This window comes from Pongo abelii, chromosome 1 (genome assembly GCF_028885655.2).
Source record: "Pongo abelii isolate AG06213 chromosome 1, NHGRI_mPonAbe1-v2.0_pri, whole genome shotgun sequence".
Classification (NCBI taxonomy): Eukaryota; Metazoa; Chordata; class Mammalia; order Primates; family Hominidae; genus Pongo; species Pongo abelii.
The window spans coordinates 45,662,856-45,679,738 of NC_071985.2; the positions used below are offsets into that span (position 1 = coordinate 45,662,856).

The window sequence follows — 16,883 nt, forward strand, 5'->3', positions numbered from 1 at the left end:
CAAACCCAATGGCACATAATATATAAACATACTGACCCTGAAACTTCAGTGGGGGAACAGTCATCTTTAATGTACTGTATAATTGAGTGTCAAAATGAGTATGTGAATTAAAGATACACAATAAGTACTCAATAAATGTTAGCTAATTTAAGTGTTACCTATTAAGCAGTTACAACTGGAGACCATGTATTTCCTGTGCTACAGCCAAATTCAAAGCAATCAAATACTTTACAGAACTGCAGAACTGTTGGCTGGGCATGGTGGCTCACACCTGTAATCCCAGCAGTTTGGGAGGCCGAGGAAGGCATATCACTTGAGGTCAGGGGTTCCAGACCAACCTGGCCAACATGGTGAAATCCTGTCTCCACTAAAAATACAAAAATTAGCCAGGTGTGGTGGTGCATCCCTGTAATCCCAACTACTGAGGAAGCTGAGGCAGGAGAATCGCTTGAAACTGGGAGGCAAGAGTTGCAGTGAGCCAAGATCGTGCCACTCTGCATTCTAGCCTAGGCAACAGAGTGAGACTCTGTCTCAAAAAAAACACCCTGCAGAATTATTCTGGCAAAATAAAGCCACCATTTTAGAAAAGGATCATGGAACTCTGATCAATATATTAATAGATCAAGCTTTGTTACTGCAATTGTAATTATTAAACATCAGTCTTATCTTTCAAATACTGATCAAGATGAAAACACACTATGTTCTAGCTTTAAAGAAGAACCACTGAGATTTAGGGTTAAGGCTAGAACTTTAGGAATTATTATCTTGAAATAAAATATATGAAACATAAAACTATATTATTTCTGGCTATAAACAAACTGGAACATTTGGGCCCTTTTCTTACTGTTAAAATGAAAAACTATCACTCAAAACTATAGTCTTTTGCTTTTTGTGAAAAGTTGATTCAACTTGTTGGGACGACTTTTAGACTAATAGGAAAAATCTATGTTCTTTGGTAGCTAACAAACATATGCTTTCCCACAACTGTAAAAATTGGCACACATATTAAGAAACCTGGACTTCCGTAAATTAAATTTCTTATCTGCTGCACCTTCATGCTTGAAAATTCTAAATCGTTGACTCTAAAGATCAAGTTTATTCATTTATTTATTTTTTATCAGCCTCTTGAGCCAGAGTAGGCCCAGAGAGACTCCCTGAGATCACTTTTAAACCCCCCCTTTTAAAAACCTAATGGCATTGCTTGAGTTACAGCACTAAGGAGTATCTGTGTCAGAAAAAAAATCCTCACATTATAATAATATAAATTCTTACCTAAAGCATATGCAGCTAAAACTGAGCACACTTGTAAATTTGGCAATATATCCAGGTGAAAGGTTTCTAAGCCAAATAATAACTGAAATTCGGGCACTTACACGAAAGGCCAATAGCATTCTGATTGGGGTCTCTTGTCAAGGTGGATCCTAGGCTGATATGATGATGTAAGATTACTTAGCTCACAACATCAAGACTTTCCTACATCAGTTTTATTTAAAACACAAACAAGTATTTCTCTTTCTGTAAGGGCAAATGGTTCAAATAATGCGGAACACGAAACGTTGACTAATACAAGTGCTTTAAATATGAAACAAAATTATTTTTTAAAAAAGCAAAAGAATAAAGAATATATACAAAAGGGACCTGGAATCTGTAAGCTGATTCCAAAAACGAAATACGTAGAAAATCCATGGTGAAACCTGAACATTCTACCCCTGCTTTGGAGAAGGGCTATCATACAACATTCAGTCAGCTGAAGATGGATTGGTAGAGGTGTGTCTATACATAAATTTCAAGTCATTTTTGCTTGTGCAGAATCATCCCAATCTTCCCAAGACTGAATGGGCAGTCCTGTGGCTTTCTTCCTTTTCCATATTCCCAACAAGGCTACGTGAAGTTCAACTCTGATGAGCCGCTTACAACAGCAGTTCCTTAGGAGCCAACATGACAGGTGGGTCAGATTTCCCTATGAGAAACAAAACTGGCCACCTACAGCAAAATATCAAAATGGGTAAGTCCTTCCTTCCTCCTCCTGATTATATACAACATATCTCCTTTCAAGACTATTATTTCCATCATGCTTATTCCTTCACAAATCTAAACCTTGAGGTGATATGAAGGAAACCAACATCAAGAAAAGAAAACTCAATTCAGAAATGAAGAAAACTGGCAGGTATACAATACACCCCCAGAGCATCTCAATATCCCTGGCACAGTACAATTCGGTGTACTGCTACAGCCCATAGATAAATATTGGCAGCTTGAATAAGCTCATTTTCTCCCTCAGGTGGTTAAAGGCCACCAAATAAATACTGGGCAACAGGGGTTTGTTGGGAGTTAGAAATAAAAAATTAACCAAATTTTGTCCCTGTGTTAAGTCAATGCCAGTAAGGCGGCAAGTACTGAAGAAGAAAAGGGACGATTTTCATACTAAAAAAGAATTCCTCTAATCATGTCACCATCTCATATAATGAATCCAGGGAATCCCAGAAATAGAAAATTAGTTTCAGGGGACCCCTGAGGCACTTTAAAGCCTTTTTAAAAATTACAGTAATAATAAATTAGATATTGCTCTTCAGAGGCTAACAGAGCAGCAGAAGCATCAAGATCAGGTCCAAAGAGTTATGCCCACATTACAGGCTTCCTGAGCTGCTCAGCCCTCTTTAAAGCTTAGTTGAATCTCTAAATACCTTTAAAAAGACATACAATTTAACACAGACTGAGTGGGTATTTTTGTTTAGTGGTAGCATAAAATTTGGTCCTTAATGGTAGCAGCTGTCTTCATCCATTTCAAACTCAGGTAATATTAAGTACATCAAGACAATACATAAAGAATACAACAAAGGAGGAAAAAGCCAAAACTGACAAACACCTCAAGGAGTCACTAAGTTCGCTTGCACCCTTTCACTTGATTGCCCTCTCAGTGTCTCTTTTGTGGAGAGAAGGGTATGACAGAACTTTTTTCTCAAAAGATGATAAACAATGGCATCAAATGGACAAAATGGTTATTAAGTAACTTTAAAAATCTGACCCCAAGGAATCCAGGACAAATACAGATAATTCAGAGGTATACTTCTGATTTGGGGCAAATTCTAGACTAAAGAAATGATCATCTCAGGTAAATGTTACAATAGATGAAACTAAGTCCAGTTTTTTGGCGATTTTTTTTTTTTAAATGTCCTCACTACCACCTTCAGCTATCAATCATTTCTGATAGCTCAAGCAGAAGGTCATCTTCATCTTTCCCAGGATCCAGGTCAATCTCAGCTTCCAATTTGCCTCCTGAAATCTCCCATATTAGTTTCTCAAAATCGTCCTCCACAGAGAGTTGGGGCTTTCCTGTTGAGGCAGAGCTGAGTCGGCGAGTTTTCATGCTCATTTGGGATGAGGAAGGGCCAGACACCTCCGGGGGTGAGGAATCTGAAGAGGACTGGGTTGGAGGCAGCACAAGACTGTAAGAAAAAAAAGATTATTAGAAAACTGCCCTTTTTTCAATAGTTGGCTGAATCACTTAGTCTCATGGACACAAAGAGTGAGTAAAAATTTGTTTCTAAGAATATACATAAAGAAATAATTATTTTACTGATTTGGGATCAATCTTTTTTTTTTTTTTTTTTTTTTTGAGGCAGAGTCTCCCTTTGTCACCCAGGCTGGATTGTAGTGGTACAATCATGGCTCACTCCAGCCTCGACCTCCTGGGCTCAAGCGATCATTCTGCCTCCGCCTCCCAAGTAGCTGGGTCTACAGGTGTGTGTCACCATGTGATTTTTTTTATTATTTCTTTGATTTTTATTACAGACAACACCTCACTATGTTGTCCAGGCTGGTCTTGAACTCCTGAGCTCAAGTGATTCTCCAGCCCCAGTTTCCCAAAGTGTTGGGATTACAGGCATAAGCCGCCTTGCCTGGCCAGCACCAAGCATTTTTATAACTCAAAGTAGATGTTAAAGACATCTTTCAGGGACCAGGCATGGTAGCTCACGCCTGTAATCCCAGCACTTTGGGAGGACGAGGAAGGTGGATCACTTGAGGTCAGGAATTTGAGACCACCCTGGACAACGTGGCAAAACCCTGTCACTACTAAAAATACAAAAATTAGCTAGGCCTTGTGGCACAACTGTAATCCCAGCTACTTGGGAGGCTGAGGCAGGAGAATTGCTTGAACCGGGGAAGTGGAAGTTGCAGTGAGCAGAGATTGTGCCACTGCACTCCAGTCTGGGTGACACAGTGAGACGCTGCCTCAAACAAAAAAACAAAAAACATCTTTTAGGTAATATAGCAAAATGTAAACAATGGCACCAAAGAAGAACAGCAACCCTAAATTTTCATACTTTCTTGCAATTAATTTGAAGTGCAACAGATTTATTTGAATGTTGCTCAAGTTATTTATGAGTGTTATTCTCTAGAGAGCCTAAACAGTAACAGGGGCCTGGAGTTTGTTTAGAAAGAATTACAAAGTATTACCTGTCTCTAGGATTTTCTGCTTCAGGCACAGTGACTGATTTGTCCTCAGAGACAAGCGGGACAACAGCCTACAAAAGGAAGAGTCAGGTAATTCAGTGAGAGTCAGGCTTTTTAATTTGAGCATATTCATTTTCTTTTGCTGCCTTCTTAGAATTGTGGCTATGATTCTTTAAGCCTGTGAATCTAAGAATTGATAATCTAAAGGTTGAGTATATAAATAAGCAAAATATCTTGCCACCTAAAAATCAGCTTTTAAAAAATCCTGTCCTGCTACTTCACAAATATCAAACTGTAAGTATAAAATACAGTAGTAACCCAAATTACTAAAATGCTAGGAAATGCCAGGAAGTGATATACACAAGATAGAATGCTAGTGGAGAGTTAGTCTTTGCTGCTTTCCTACCACACAGAATAAAGCACCACAAAGTGAATATACTTCTTACCACAGCTGCCTTTTTGGCTGGGGGTTCCTGTAGGACACTGCTGGAGCTGAGTGGCTTCACAGCGGCAATGACAGCAGGGTGCATCTCCACTGCCTTACGTTTTGGGGCCAATTTGGGGGATGACACAACTTTAACCACAGATGGCTTCACGTTCACTTTGGGTTTAGCTACAAAGGGCAGAAAATATCTGATAAGCAGTGAGAATAAACTCTTAAATGGAGAATAATTCAGAATAAAATATCAAAACTCCTTCAGTACTAGAAATACCACAAATAATTTATTAAAAAAGAGACTGAAAATGATTCAAAGGCAATTTGTGGTCACATGGTGGTCACCATGTAGATATAATCCCACTTAAATTTATGACCATTCCTCTAGTCCTTGTTTTTATTCAACACCAGAGGAAAGATGCACCACAGAAAGTTTTACACAAAGCTTTTTAAATAGCAATATTAAATTCTGAGAAAAGAATTCATCTCGTTTTGCCTTTGTATAAAAATATCAGAAATATTACTATCTACCTGTGGATAGAAGGCAAATGAAATTCAACCCAATTGTTGCCAGGAAGTTACTGGCAACAATTGGGTTGAATTTGGTAATTTTGATAACCTAAAGCAATACGTAGTATAGAAATACTTGCCTTTACCCCTTTTTTCCAAGGTCTGTGCTGCATATTTCACATTCAATACTGAGTCTCCAATCCCTGAGATTTCTACCTCCACCTTCTGGGATGACTTTGTGGGAAGCCGCTTGGTCAGGTGCCGTGTGATTCCTGGCACAGCAGTGAGCACTGGTTTCTCTGCCACTTGGGTATTGCAAGAGGCTACATCTCCCCGAAGAGGTGTCAAGACTGATTTTTCCCTCTCCTGCTGTTTCTGCATGTGCTTCTCTCTCATGGTCTCACATCTCTTGACTTGAATGTTAGTGATGTCAACTCCTGTGGTCTCACCTGAAGCCTGTGGATAAATTTGAATGACAGAATTAAAATCTGGTACCTCTAATAACCTGTATGATGTAAGTACCAGGCTAACATCTAAGTTAAGCAGAATCTCACATGATCCAGAATCTGAGAGAAAAGCTCTTTATCTGATGTTAAATAGACAATACCCTGTTAAAGATGAAAGATTAGAATCACAGATGTATGGAATAATAAAAAACCCAGATTCCACAGGCTAGACAACCATGACTCTAAGTCAAATACTAATGATTCCTAAATAATCAAATACTTGCACAAAGATTTATGTACAAAGATATTATTTTATTTATAATTGTGTAAAACAAAATCTGAATGTCCAGAAAAAGACTGTATTTGTATAATGAAGAATCATGTGGTCAGTAAAAACAAACTTCTTCAAGAATTATTAACATGGTAAAGTTAAAGCAGGCTGTAAAATGATACACTGTAGAGTTCTCGATTATGTTCTAAACATGGGTTTAACATTAAACAAATTCACATGCATGCATATATAAACAAAAAGGTCGAAGAAGGCCAAGTGTGGTGGCTCACACATGTAATCCCAACACTTTGGGAGGCCAAGGCAGGCGGATCACTTGAAGCCAGAAGTTCGAGACCACTCTGGACAACATGGAGAAACCCTGTCTCTACGAAAAATACAAAAATTAGTCAGGCTTGGTGGTGCATGCCTTTGATCCCAGCTACGTGGGAGGCTGAGGCACAGAATCGCTTGAACCCAGGAGGCAAAGGTTGCAGTGAACCGAGATCATGCCACTGCACTCCAGCCTGGGCAACAGAGCAAGACTGAAAAAGCTCAAAGAAATCCATGGAAAAGATAATGATGGTTACATCTGAGTTGTATATTTTTAGGGTTTGTTCATTTTTTAAAAAAATAAAATTTCCAACTTTTGTATGATGCATAGCATTAGAAAAAACTCAGTTAAAAAAAATTAATGGCCAATTAAACAAAAAACTTTATTTTTTGTATTTTTAGTAAAGACGGGGTTTCACCATGTTAGCCAGGATGGTCTCGATCTCCTGACCTCGTGATCCGCCCGCCTCGGCCTCCCAAACTGCTGGGATTACAGGCATGAGCCACCGCGCCCAGAAAACAAAAAACTTTAAAAGGGCAGCGAATACTGATATACATAGAACTACAGGAAATTCTCATAAGAAATTATAAGTAAAACAAAGACTGTTTACCTAATATATGAGTGAAGTCCTTAGAAATTTACTGTAAGGTAAAACTACCAATTATCTAGCCTTTGTTTGCCATGAACAAAACCATACAATGATCTTAAATTTACCTCTTTAGCTTCTGTTCTAATACTGCTCTGAGAATCAACTTCATTTCCTTCCTGAAGGTTCTTCTCTTCTTTCATCCCTGTATTCACATTAAAGACATCATTAGTTATTTTATTTAAGCTGCAACTTCATGATAGACGTGTTAAACAAAACTTTATTTAATGAAAGTAGTAAGACAGGACAAATAAAATTACAGATAAAGCCCATCTGTGCTCCTAAAGTCTCAAAATACACATTAAAATAGCGAAGGTTGGTCGGGCATGGTGGCTCACACCTGTAATCCCAGCACTTTGGGAGACTGAAGCGAGCAGATCACACTTGAGGTGAGGAGTTTGAGACCAGCCTGGCCAACATGCTGAAACCCCATCTCTATTAAAAATACAAAAATGAGCGTGGTGTGGTGGCACATGCCTGTAGCCCCAGCTACTCGGGAGGCTGAGGCAGGAGAATCGCTTGAACCTAGGAGGTGGAGGCTACAGTGAGCCAAGGTCACGCCACTGCACTGCAGCCTGGGTGACAGAGTGAGACTCTGTCTCAAAAATAAAATAAAACAAAATAGCAAAGGTCTACATAGCACTACTGAAAAACTTCATTTAATTCAGTGTTTTCAACGTTATCTGAGTAAAGAAAGGTTGTCAAACAACTCCTAGGAAGATCCCATGGAACACTCCTCTGGAATATTATGTGGGGACGTGGTACTAGAGACCAAGTTCTCTTGTTACCTGTTCTTTTGGTGATTCGCAGCAGCCGCCTTGCCCCTGGAGTGGCCTCATGTTGAGATGGGGAGCTGGTGCTGCTCTCAGAGCTCTGCTGCACCCTCAGTGCCTTCTCCAGTTTAATTTCTTCCAGCGTCTTGATGTGCACCTCCTGCATAGACTTTGTTTTACCTGCAGGCTCCTCTGATTGTCCTTTGCTGGCAACAATGGGTGGCAAAACTACTGTTTTTTTAATTTCACTATCAGTCTTTAGCTTGATGCAAGTTGTATCCTTTTTGCTTTTTTGTCTCTCTGCTTCCTGCTGCCGATGTTTTTTTTCAGCCAGGACCTCAGAGAAGGTTTTGATACGGATAGTGGAGGAGCTTCTTGCTCCTGAAGTAGAATCATCAGTTTTTGAAGGTCCTTCTGTCTTGAGTTTAGTTTGCAATTCTCCACGTTTCTGACTGGCTCTTTCAAGAAGAATTTCTTCTAATGTCTTCACATGGATCTCACCAACTTTATTAACTTTCTCTGTTTTCATAGGAGAAAAACATGTCATTATACTTGAAGTTCATCTCTTACTGACTTATGATCTCCCTATTCTTGGATCAAGACAGTCCAACAGAGAGCTACCATTTAAGCAGGCAATTAAAAGGATCAAAAGGGTAACATTTATTTCTTTTCTTTTCTTTTCTTTTTTAAGACAGAGTCTCACTCTGTTACCCAGGCTGGAGTGCAGTGGTATAATCTCAGCTCACTGCAACCTCTGCCTCCCAGGGTTCAAGTGATTCTCCTGCCTCAGCCTCCCAAGTAGCTGGGACTACAGGTACCCACCACCAAGCCCAGCTAATTGTTTCTGTTTCAATTTTAGATTACTGTAAGTTCCAGGCAGTGGTCCTCAAGGAAAACTCTTTGGAGGCAAAAATTGATTTGTATTTCTATTCAGAAGCTTATTCTTCAGAAACTGAAAGCCATTTACTAGTTGGAAAAAATTGTCATTATAAATCTTAACAAAAATAGCAATAAATTCTTCATTAACTTATGGCTATAAACATGTAATGAACACTGGACTAGAAATACAATGGTAAGCAAAATAAAATCTCTGTCCACATGTAATTTACAGTCTAACAGATCAATAATTAAACAAGCTATAGCAGAGTATGGTAATGATAACTGCTTTGATAAGGGAGGTATAATGCTATATAAAAGGACACAGCAGGAACACCTACACTTGTCTACAAGGAAATGATATTAAATTTAAAGGATAAAAAGAAGGTAAAACAGGTGACAAGATAGAAGAAAAATGCAGAAGGCCCAGAAATTGGCATGCCACTGAAGAGCTATTTTCAATGATACATTAATCGTTCTGTATCTGTCTAAACTGAAGACCAAATGTCACACTTCACAGATAGAACCATTCTCATTACTGAAGGGCTAAGAAAATAAATAATGAAAAGAGATAGTGCTATGAAATAAATAATAATTTGGAGATCATACATATATATGTAATCACTGAATAACAGCTTTTAATGAACCCCCCCCCCTAAAAAAATTATATCCTTTCAAAATCTTTTTTTTTTTTTTTTTTTTTTTTTTGGTAGAGATGAGGTCTTGCTATGTGGCCCAGGCTGGTCTCCAAACTCCTGGCTTCAAGTGATCCTTCTGCCTCAGCCAATCAAAGTGCTGGGATTACAGGTGTGAGCCACCATACCCAGTCTGAAATCTTAAATATACTGTGTTCTGTCTCACTTTCCAAACTCCTGAGTATACTATTCCTTCTACTTGGAGTATTGCATGCTGATCTCATTTCTCTTGCTACCTGTGTTTTTTGTTTGTTTTCTGAGACAGAGTTTTGCTCTGTTGCCCAGGCTGGAGTGTGCAGTGGTGTCGTCTTGACTCACCGCAACCTACACCTCCTAGGTTCGAGTGATTCTCTGCCTCAGCCTCCTGAGTAGCTGGGCCTACAGGCGCCCACGACCACGCCTGGCTAATTTTTGTATTTTTTGTAGAGACAGGGTTTTGCCATGTTGGCCAGGCTGGTCTCAAAACTCCTGGTCTCAAGAGATTTGCCTGCCTGGCCTCCCAAAGTGCTGGGATTACAGGCGTGAGCCACCACGCCAGGCCTGGTTTCAACTGAATTCAGCGTAAAACCTGATACCCCCCAATTTAGTTTTTCTGATCAGAGCACTGAACACTCAGTACACTGTAATTGCCTGTATCTTCAACCACACTAAAGACTTCATGAGAACAACGACTATATTTAGGTACCTGCAATATTGCAAACGAAGCACTCACTTACTGAATTATTTCTTCAAGTTCTTTAATAAAAAATTGCAAAGTCTTTCAATCCAAGGTGGCAAACATTTCAAAATTACCACTCCAAGAAAGTACAACATGAATGGTGGCATAGAGGCCCTGTTTCCCTCCCCTACCAAAATTTCATTGAAATGATAAAACATTAAAAATAAAATAAATCCACACCAACAATGAGAAATAAGGATGTCACTGGCAGAGCATACATCTTGAAGAATTTCTAAAACAGAAAGCAGATGTCTGAATTTACAGAAAAATGGAAAAATAATAGTTAAAACCATAGGCGTGAGTTCTGTTCCTCCCAATAAAGTCAAAGGAAACTGCCAAACTTGGGTTAACTAATATTAAAAGCAACGGTGGGATCTGACATAACCATTAGGGTAGAAATTTAAGGACCGCCTATAAATATTATTTATGTCATAAATAATAAATAATTTATGATATATATCATAAATATATCAGTATTTATCATAAATACTGATTTAGCAGAATGAACAAAAATGATCCATGTTTGATCCACAACAGTGAACCTGAAGCATACTAGGGAGAGATAAAACCCTAGAAATCTCTGAATAATTCAGGTTGCATACAACAGAATAAGAATGTCCAACATCGGACTCCCTTTTTATGATGCTAATATAACTTTAACATCCAAATCAGGTAAGGATGGGGGATAAACAGTAACCTAAGGTGGCTAACACCATTCAAAAATAGAGATGTAAAAATATAAAATTTTTAAAAGCCTCAAACTGAATTCAGCAAGGTATTAAAAAAAAAAAGATGGAAGGCTGAATACATGGATGTTCATTATATTATTCCTTAAACTGTAGATATATATACTTACGTAGTTTTATTTCATAATTTAAAAAATTTAAAAATTATAATACAGGAAGAATATAAAGAAAACCCCAATACCCAGGTGACACCAATTTTATTTATATTCTGGTGTATTTTTGAAGATTTTTTAAAGGCATATGTTTGTATCTTTACAAAATCAGAATAATCTCATACATATGCATGTTTCTCCTGAGAATAAGTTTCTATAATAAGAAAACAAACTCAAAAAAAAAAAAGATTCTTACGGTGCCCTAAATCAGGAGGTCAAAAGTGGTATGTGCTCTTTATCTTTCTTCACTTGATACAATGCAAGTTGATTTTTCCGTATCAGTGTTGTTCAGCATTTGACTTTTCATGACAGCAATTATTTTAGCACATAACTATCATAATTTTATCTAAACCCTTTTTGTTGTATATTTAAGTTGTTTCTAATTTCCTACTATTTAGCCGGGTGCGGTGGCTCGTGCCTGTAATCCCAGGATTTTGGGAGGCTGAGGCAGGTGGATCACCTGAGGTCAGGAGTTTGAGACCAGCCTGACCAACATGGTGAAACCCCATCTCTACTAAAAATACAAATATTAGCGAGGCGTGATGGCGCATGCCTGTAATCCTAGCTACTCAGGAGGCTGAGGCAGGGGAATCGCTTGAACCCAGGAGGTGGAGGTTGCAGTGAGCTGAGACCTCGCCATTTAACTGCAGCCTGGGCAACAAGAGCAAAACTCTGTCTCAAAAATAAATAAATATAATACATAAATAAATAAATAATTTCCTACTATGAATGCTATGATGAACAATCATTTTATCATCTCTTAAGCACAAAAAAGGAATTGATCCCAGTTAAGTCTGAGTTGACTTGATCAATTACTTAAAAAACAAACAGAACTACAAAAGAACAAAAATCAAAAGCCCTAGCAAGCAACAGGTAAATATGAGAAAAAGCAAAGGCTCTTACAGCAAAGAAAAAAATAATCAGAATCTGGTGTTAGGATTTACTTACCTGTTGCGTCCTCATTATTTGGATCAGCTGACATGCCTAATCGCTCCTTAAGAGACTTGGAAACTTGAGCTGTGAAAAGAAAGATTTTCAAAAATCAAAAGTTGAACAGAAACTTTTTACAGCTTAAATACAGGTTTGCTGGGCATGGTGGCACACACCTGTAATCCCAGAACTTTGGGAGGCCAAGGCAGGCTGATCACTTGAGGTCAGGGGTTCAAGGCCAGCCTGGCCAACATGGTGAAACCCCATCTCTACTAAAAATGCAAAAAATAGCCAGGCACAGTGGCTCACGCCTGTAATCCCAGCACTTTGGGAGGCTGAGGTGGGTGGATCACTTGAGGTCAGGAGTTCAAGACCAGCCTGGCTAACATGGTGAAACCCCATCTCTACTAATACAAAAAAAAAAAAAAAATTAGCTGGGCATGGTGGCAGGTGCCTGTAATCCCAGCTACTCAGGAGGCTGAGGCAGGAGAATCGCTTGAACCTGGGAGGTGGAGGTTGCAGTGAGCTGAGATCGTTCCACTGGACTCCAACCTGGGTGACAAGAGTGAGACTCTATCTCAAAAAAATAAAAAAATAAAAAGAAAGATTTTAAAAAATCAACAGTTGAACAGAAACTTTTTACAAGTTAAATACACGTTTGTTGGGCATGTTGCCACACAGCTGTAATCCCAGCACTTTGGGAGGCCGAGGCAGGTGGATAACTTGAGGTCAGGAGTTTGAGACCAGCCTGGCCAACATGGTAAAACCTCGTTTCTACTAAAAATACAAAAATTAGCCAGGCATGGTGGCATGTGCTTGTAATTCTAGCTACTAGGGAGGCTGAGGCAGGAGAATTACTTGAACCCGGGAGGCAGAGGTTTCAGTGAGCCAAGATCGCACCACTGTACTCCAGCCTGGGCCACAGAGAGAGACTCTGTATTTAAAAAAAAAAAAAAAAAAAGTTAAGATTTTCTTCTCCACAGAACAAATTTATGTCAATCATAGATTCCCTAGAGTACTCTGGAAAGCTTAAAACATGCCAGGCGTGGTGGCTCACGCCTATAATCCCAACACTTTGGGAGGCCGAGGCGGGCAGATCACCTGAGGTGAGGAGTTTGAGACCAGCCTGGCCAACATGGTGAAACTCCATCTCTACTAAAAACACAAAAATTAGCCGGGTGTGGTGGCACATGCCCGTAATCTCAGCTACTCTGGAGGCAGAGACAGAAGAATCATTTGAACCCGGGAGGCGGAGGTTGGGGTGAGCTGAGATAGCGCTACTGCACTCCAGTCTGGGCGACAGAGTAAGACTCTGTCTCAAAAAACAAAAATACCAAAAGAAACAAAGAGAAACGTACTTTTATATCTGAAAAGCAAAAACTACTGAATTAAAGGAAATAATTTTGTTATTATAGAGCCTTCTAAAAACCTTATTGTCATTGAAATAATTTTTCCTCCAAGTAAATTTAAAATATGCTCCTTAGTTATAAAAATCTTCAATATGATCGATACACAAGGAGGAAAGCAATGTGGCAAAGAAAGTAACTTTTGCTTGCTCTGAGAATGCAAGAAAACCTCCAAACAGGAACGTCTACTCATCAAAGTCCCTTGGGCAAGGGGAAAAATTAAAAGAAGTTTCTTATTTCAAAGAAAGTTAAAACCAAACACAATGAGAAGGAAAAAAACACCTATTCTTTAATAATTTAACGCCAGTGTTTCACTGCAGTCATACAAGCGGAAAAAACATATATCTAATCTTGGCTTTTTGCTCTCCTTCAACTATAAAGAATTCTAATTCCCTGAGGGGCGCAATAGTGCATTCCTGTACTCCCAGCTACTTGGGAGGCTGAAGAAGGATGGCTTGAGGCCAGAAATTTGAATCCAGCCTAGGCAACACTGTGAAACCTTGTCTTTAAACAAACAAAACAAAAATCTAACTCCCAGCTATCTCTTGATTTAGTCCATGTCTCCAAATCAACTTCCAAAATACCAAATCTATGCCACTACCTCGTCTTATCTAGATTATTTTAACAGCCTGCCAACTCATCTCCAGGCCAGCATGTTGCCCCCTTCTAATCTGTCTCCATATTGCAGGCAAGGTAACGGTTTTAAAATGCACATTTGAGCCTGAATTTTTTGAGGTGGAGTCTCACTCAGTCACCCAGGCTGGAGTGCACTGGTGATTGATCTCGGCTCACTGTAACCTCCGCCTTCCAGGTTCACACAATTCTCCTGCCTCAGCCTCCCAAGTAGCTAGGATTACAGGTGCGTGCCACCCCGCCCGGCTAATTTTTTTGTATTTTTAGTAAAGATGGGGTTTTGCCATGTTGGCCAGGCTGGTCTCAAACTTCTGACCTCAGGTGATCCACCCACCTTGGCCTCCCAAAGTACTGGGATTACAGGCATGACCTACCGTGCCCGGCCTGTTTATAACCTTTCAATGGGTTGTTACTATCTTACAATAAGTCTAAACTTTCTAACATGGCTTAAAGACTATATTATGATCTAGTCACCACACTCTTCAGCCCATTTCTATGTTTCAGCCATATGCAGTTCCTTGAGCATACCACTCTTAGCTCTGCCTCTGCAGGAGTTATTCTCTCTGCCTGAGACACAGTCTCTGGCTCTCAAACTTCACCTGGCTAATTTCTAACTCATGTCTTAGGTCTAAACTTTAACGTAACTTCTTCTGTGAACCTTCCCCTAACAAATGGTAATAATAGATGCCTCTCCTATGTGTTACCATAACACTGTGTACTTTTCTCTGTTACAAAATTTATCGCATTTATAAGTATTCCTACCTGCCATTTATACTATAAGCTCCTGAGGAGTGTGATGGTGTTTTTTTCAATGGTGTCTACCCAGAATCTAGCAGACTAAGGATTAAATGTTGAGTGAATAATATAACAAATACAAGATAACAAATACAAGATAATAATATAACAAATACAAGATTTACCTGAACAAAAGAATGAAAAACCATAGCTGTTAGCATTACAAGACACAAGTGTCACAATTATATACACACACAAAGTATGTAAGAACACAGGTACCTTTCTTTGGTGTTTTGTCAATGTTAGCTTCTGGAGCTTCAACTTTCTTCCCTAGCCTCTGTGCCAGGCTACGCTTTAATGGAGGATCACTGTCACCGCCTATAAAGAGGGAGAACTTAGTTTAAGATTTCAAGTCAATCTTCAGCAAGGTCAAGAAATACAAACAAAAACAGAAAACATAGCATAATTCTGTTAAGTATTCTGCATACATATGGCGTGTTTGTTCATCAGCTTCCTTAGAGTTCAATGTTAGAAACATAAAAATGTCGTACAAAGAAGAGGTAAGGAAGGCAAGGTGCAGTGGCTCAGGCCTGTAATCTCAGCACTTTGGGAGGTCAAGGCAGGAGGATCACTTAAGGCCAGGAGTTCAAGACCAGCCTGGGCAACACAGCAAGACCTTGTCTCTAAAACAATTAAAATAAAAAATAGTCAGGCATGGTGGCACACACCTGTAGTCCCAGCTACTTAGGAGGCTGAAGCAGGAGGATCACTTGAGCCCAGGAGGTAGAAAGGCTACAGTGAGCTATGATCATAATACTACACTCCAGCCTGGGCAATACAGCAAGGCCCCATTCTCAAAAAAAAAAAAAAAAAAAAAAAAAAAAAGAGACAAGGAAAAGAACAAAAAATTAGAATGCACAAACATTTACCAAATAAATTAACTGACTAAACCCTGGTTGAGATTAAAGTTCAGAATTAGAAATGTGAAAAATCTTCATGTACAAAGGAACCTTTTTTTTTTTTTTTGAGACAGGATCTCACTCTGTCACCCAGGCTGGAGTGCAGTGGTGCAATCTCAGCTCACTGCAAGCTCTACCTCCTAGGCTCAAGCGATCCTCCCACCTCAGCCTCCCAAGTAGCTGGACTATAGGCACATGCCATGCCTGGTTAATTTTTGTATTTTTAGTAGAGACAAGGGTTTGCCATGTTGCCCAGGCTGGTCTTGAACTTCTGAGCTCAAGTGATCTGCCCACTTCAGCCTCCAAATGCTAGGATTACAGCACTATGCCAGGCCCCCCCAAAAATCTTAACTGGTCAGCTGCTTAATTAAGTAAATGCATACAGGATGAGGAAGACAGGTTAAGAATTATTAAATTTTAAGTTTTTCAGTATGAAGACTTTAAGAGCCACATAACCCCTCTCTCTCCAATTCTAGAAAAGAAATCTAAGGTTCTGAAATATTCTGTATCTTACCCAAGTCATCAACTAGTTAGTGATACAGCCAAGACCTAAATCAAGTTTCCTAATTCTAGCTGCTTTCTTTTTGAGATGGAGTCTCATTCTTTCGCCCAGGTTGGAGTGCAGTGGCACGATCTCAGCTCACTGTCACCCCCGCCTCCCGGGTTCAAGCGATTCTCCTGCCTCAGCCTCCCAAGTAGCTGGGATTACAGGCGCACGCCACCATGCCTGGCTGATTTTTGTATTTTTAGTAGAGACTTTTTTGTAGTAGAAATGTTTGTATTTTTAGTAGTTTCACCATGTTGATCAGGCCGGTCTCGAACTCCTGACCTCATGATCCACCTGCCTCGGCCTCTCAAAGTGCTGGGATTACAGGCGTAAGCTACCGCGCCCAGCCTTCTAGTTTTATTACACTGTTCAATACAAGTTGTTTAGAAGTCACTAGTTTTTAAAAACGGTTTTTTAGATTGCTTGACTGAAGTTACATTGTTTGCAAGTACCAAAGCTTCAAAAGACCCTAGAGTATGATTGCTTCTCTCCCCTCATTTATAATTTAAATATAAAGCAATCACAAAGTTTATATGTATGCTGATGTTAAAACAGCTCATTTCTATATTTTAAGAACTTTTAATTATTATTTTTAGAGACAGGGTCTTGCTATGTTGC

The 16,883-nt window shown here is 39.3% G+C and overlaps 1 protein-coding gene across 1 annotated transcript in view; it reads right to left on the bottom strand.

The window, feature by feature from the left end:
* Positions 1 to 1,469: 1,469 nt before the first annotated feature.
* ZC3H11A (zinc finger CCCH-type containing 11A) overlaps positions 1,470 to 16,883 on the bottom strand; it is a 55,887-nt gene continuing 40,473 nt past the window's right edge. Inside the window, 8 exon segments of the mRNA NM_001131382.1 lie at positions 1,470 to 3,446; positions 4,459 to 4,526; positions 4,902 to 5,068; positions 5,542 to 5,857; positions 7,164 to 7,240; positions 7,884 to 8,387; positions 12,004 to 12,072; positions 15,039 to 15,137. Coding sequence (NP_001124854.1) covers positions 3,188 to 3,446; positions 4,459 to 4,526; positions 4,902 to 5,068; positions 5,542 to 5,857; positions 7,164 to 7,240; positions 7,884 to 8,387; positions 12,004 to 12,072; positions 15,039 to 15,137 — 1,559 coding nt within the window. The 3' untranslated portion in view covers positions 1,470 to 3,187.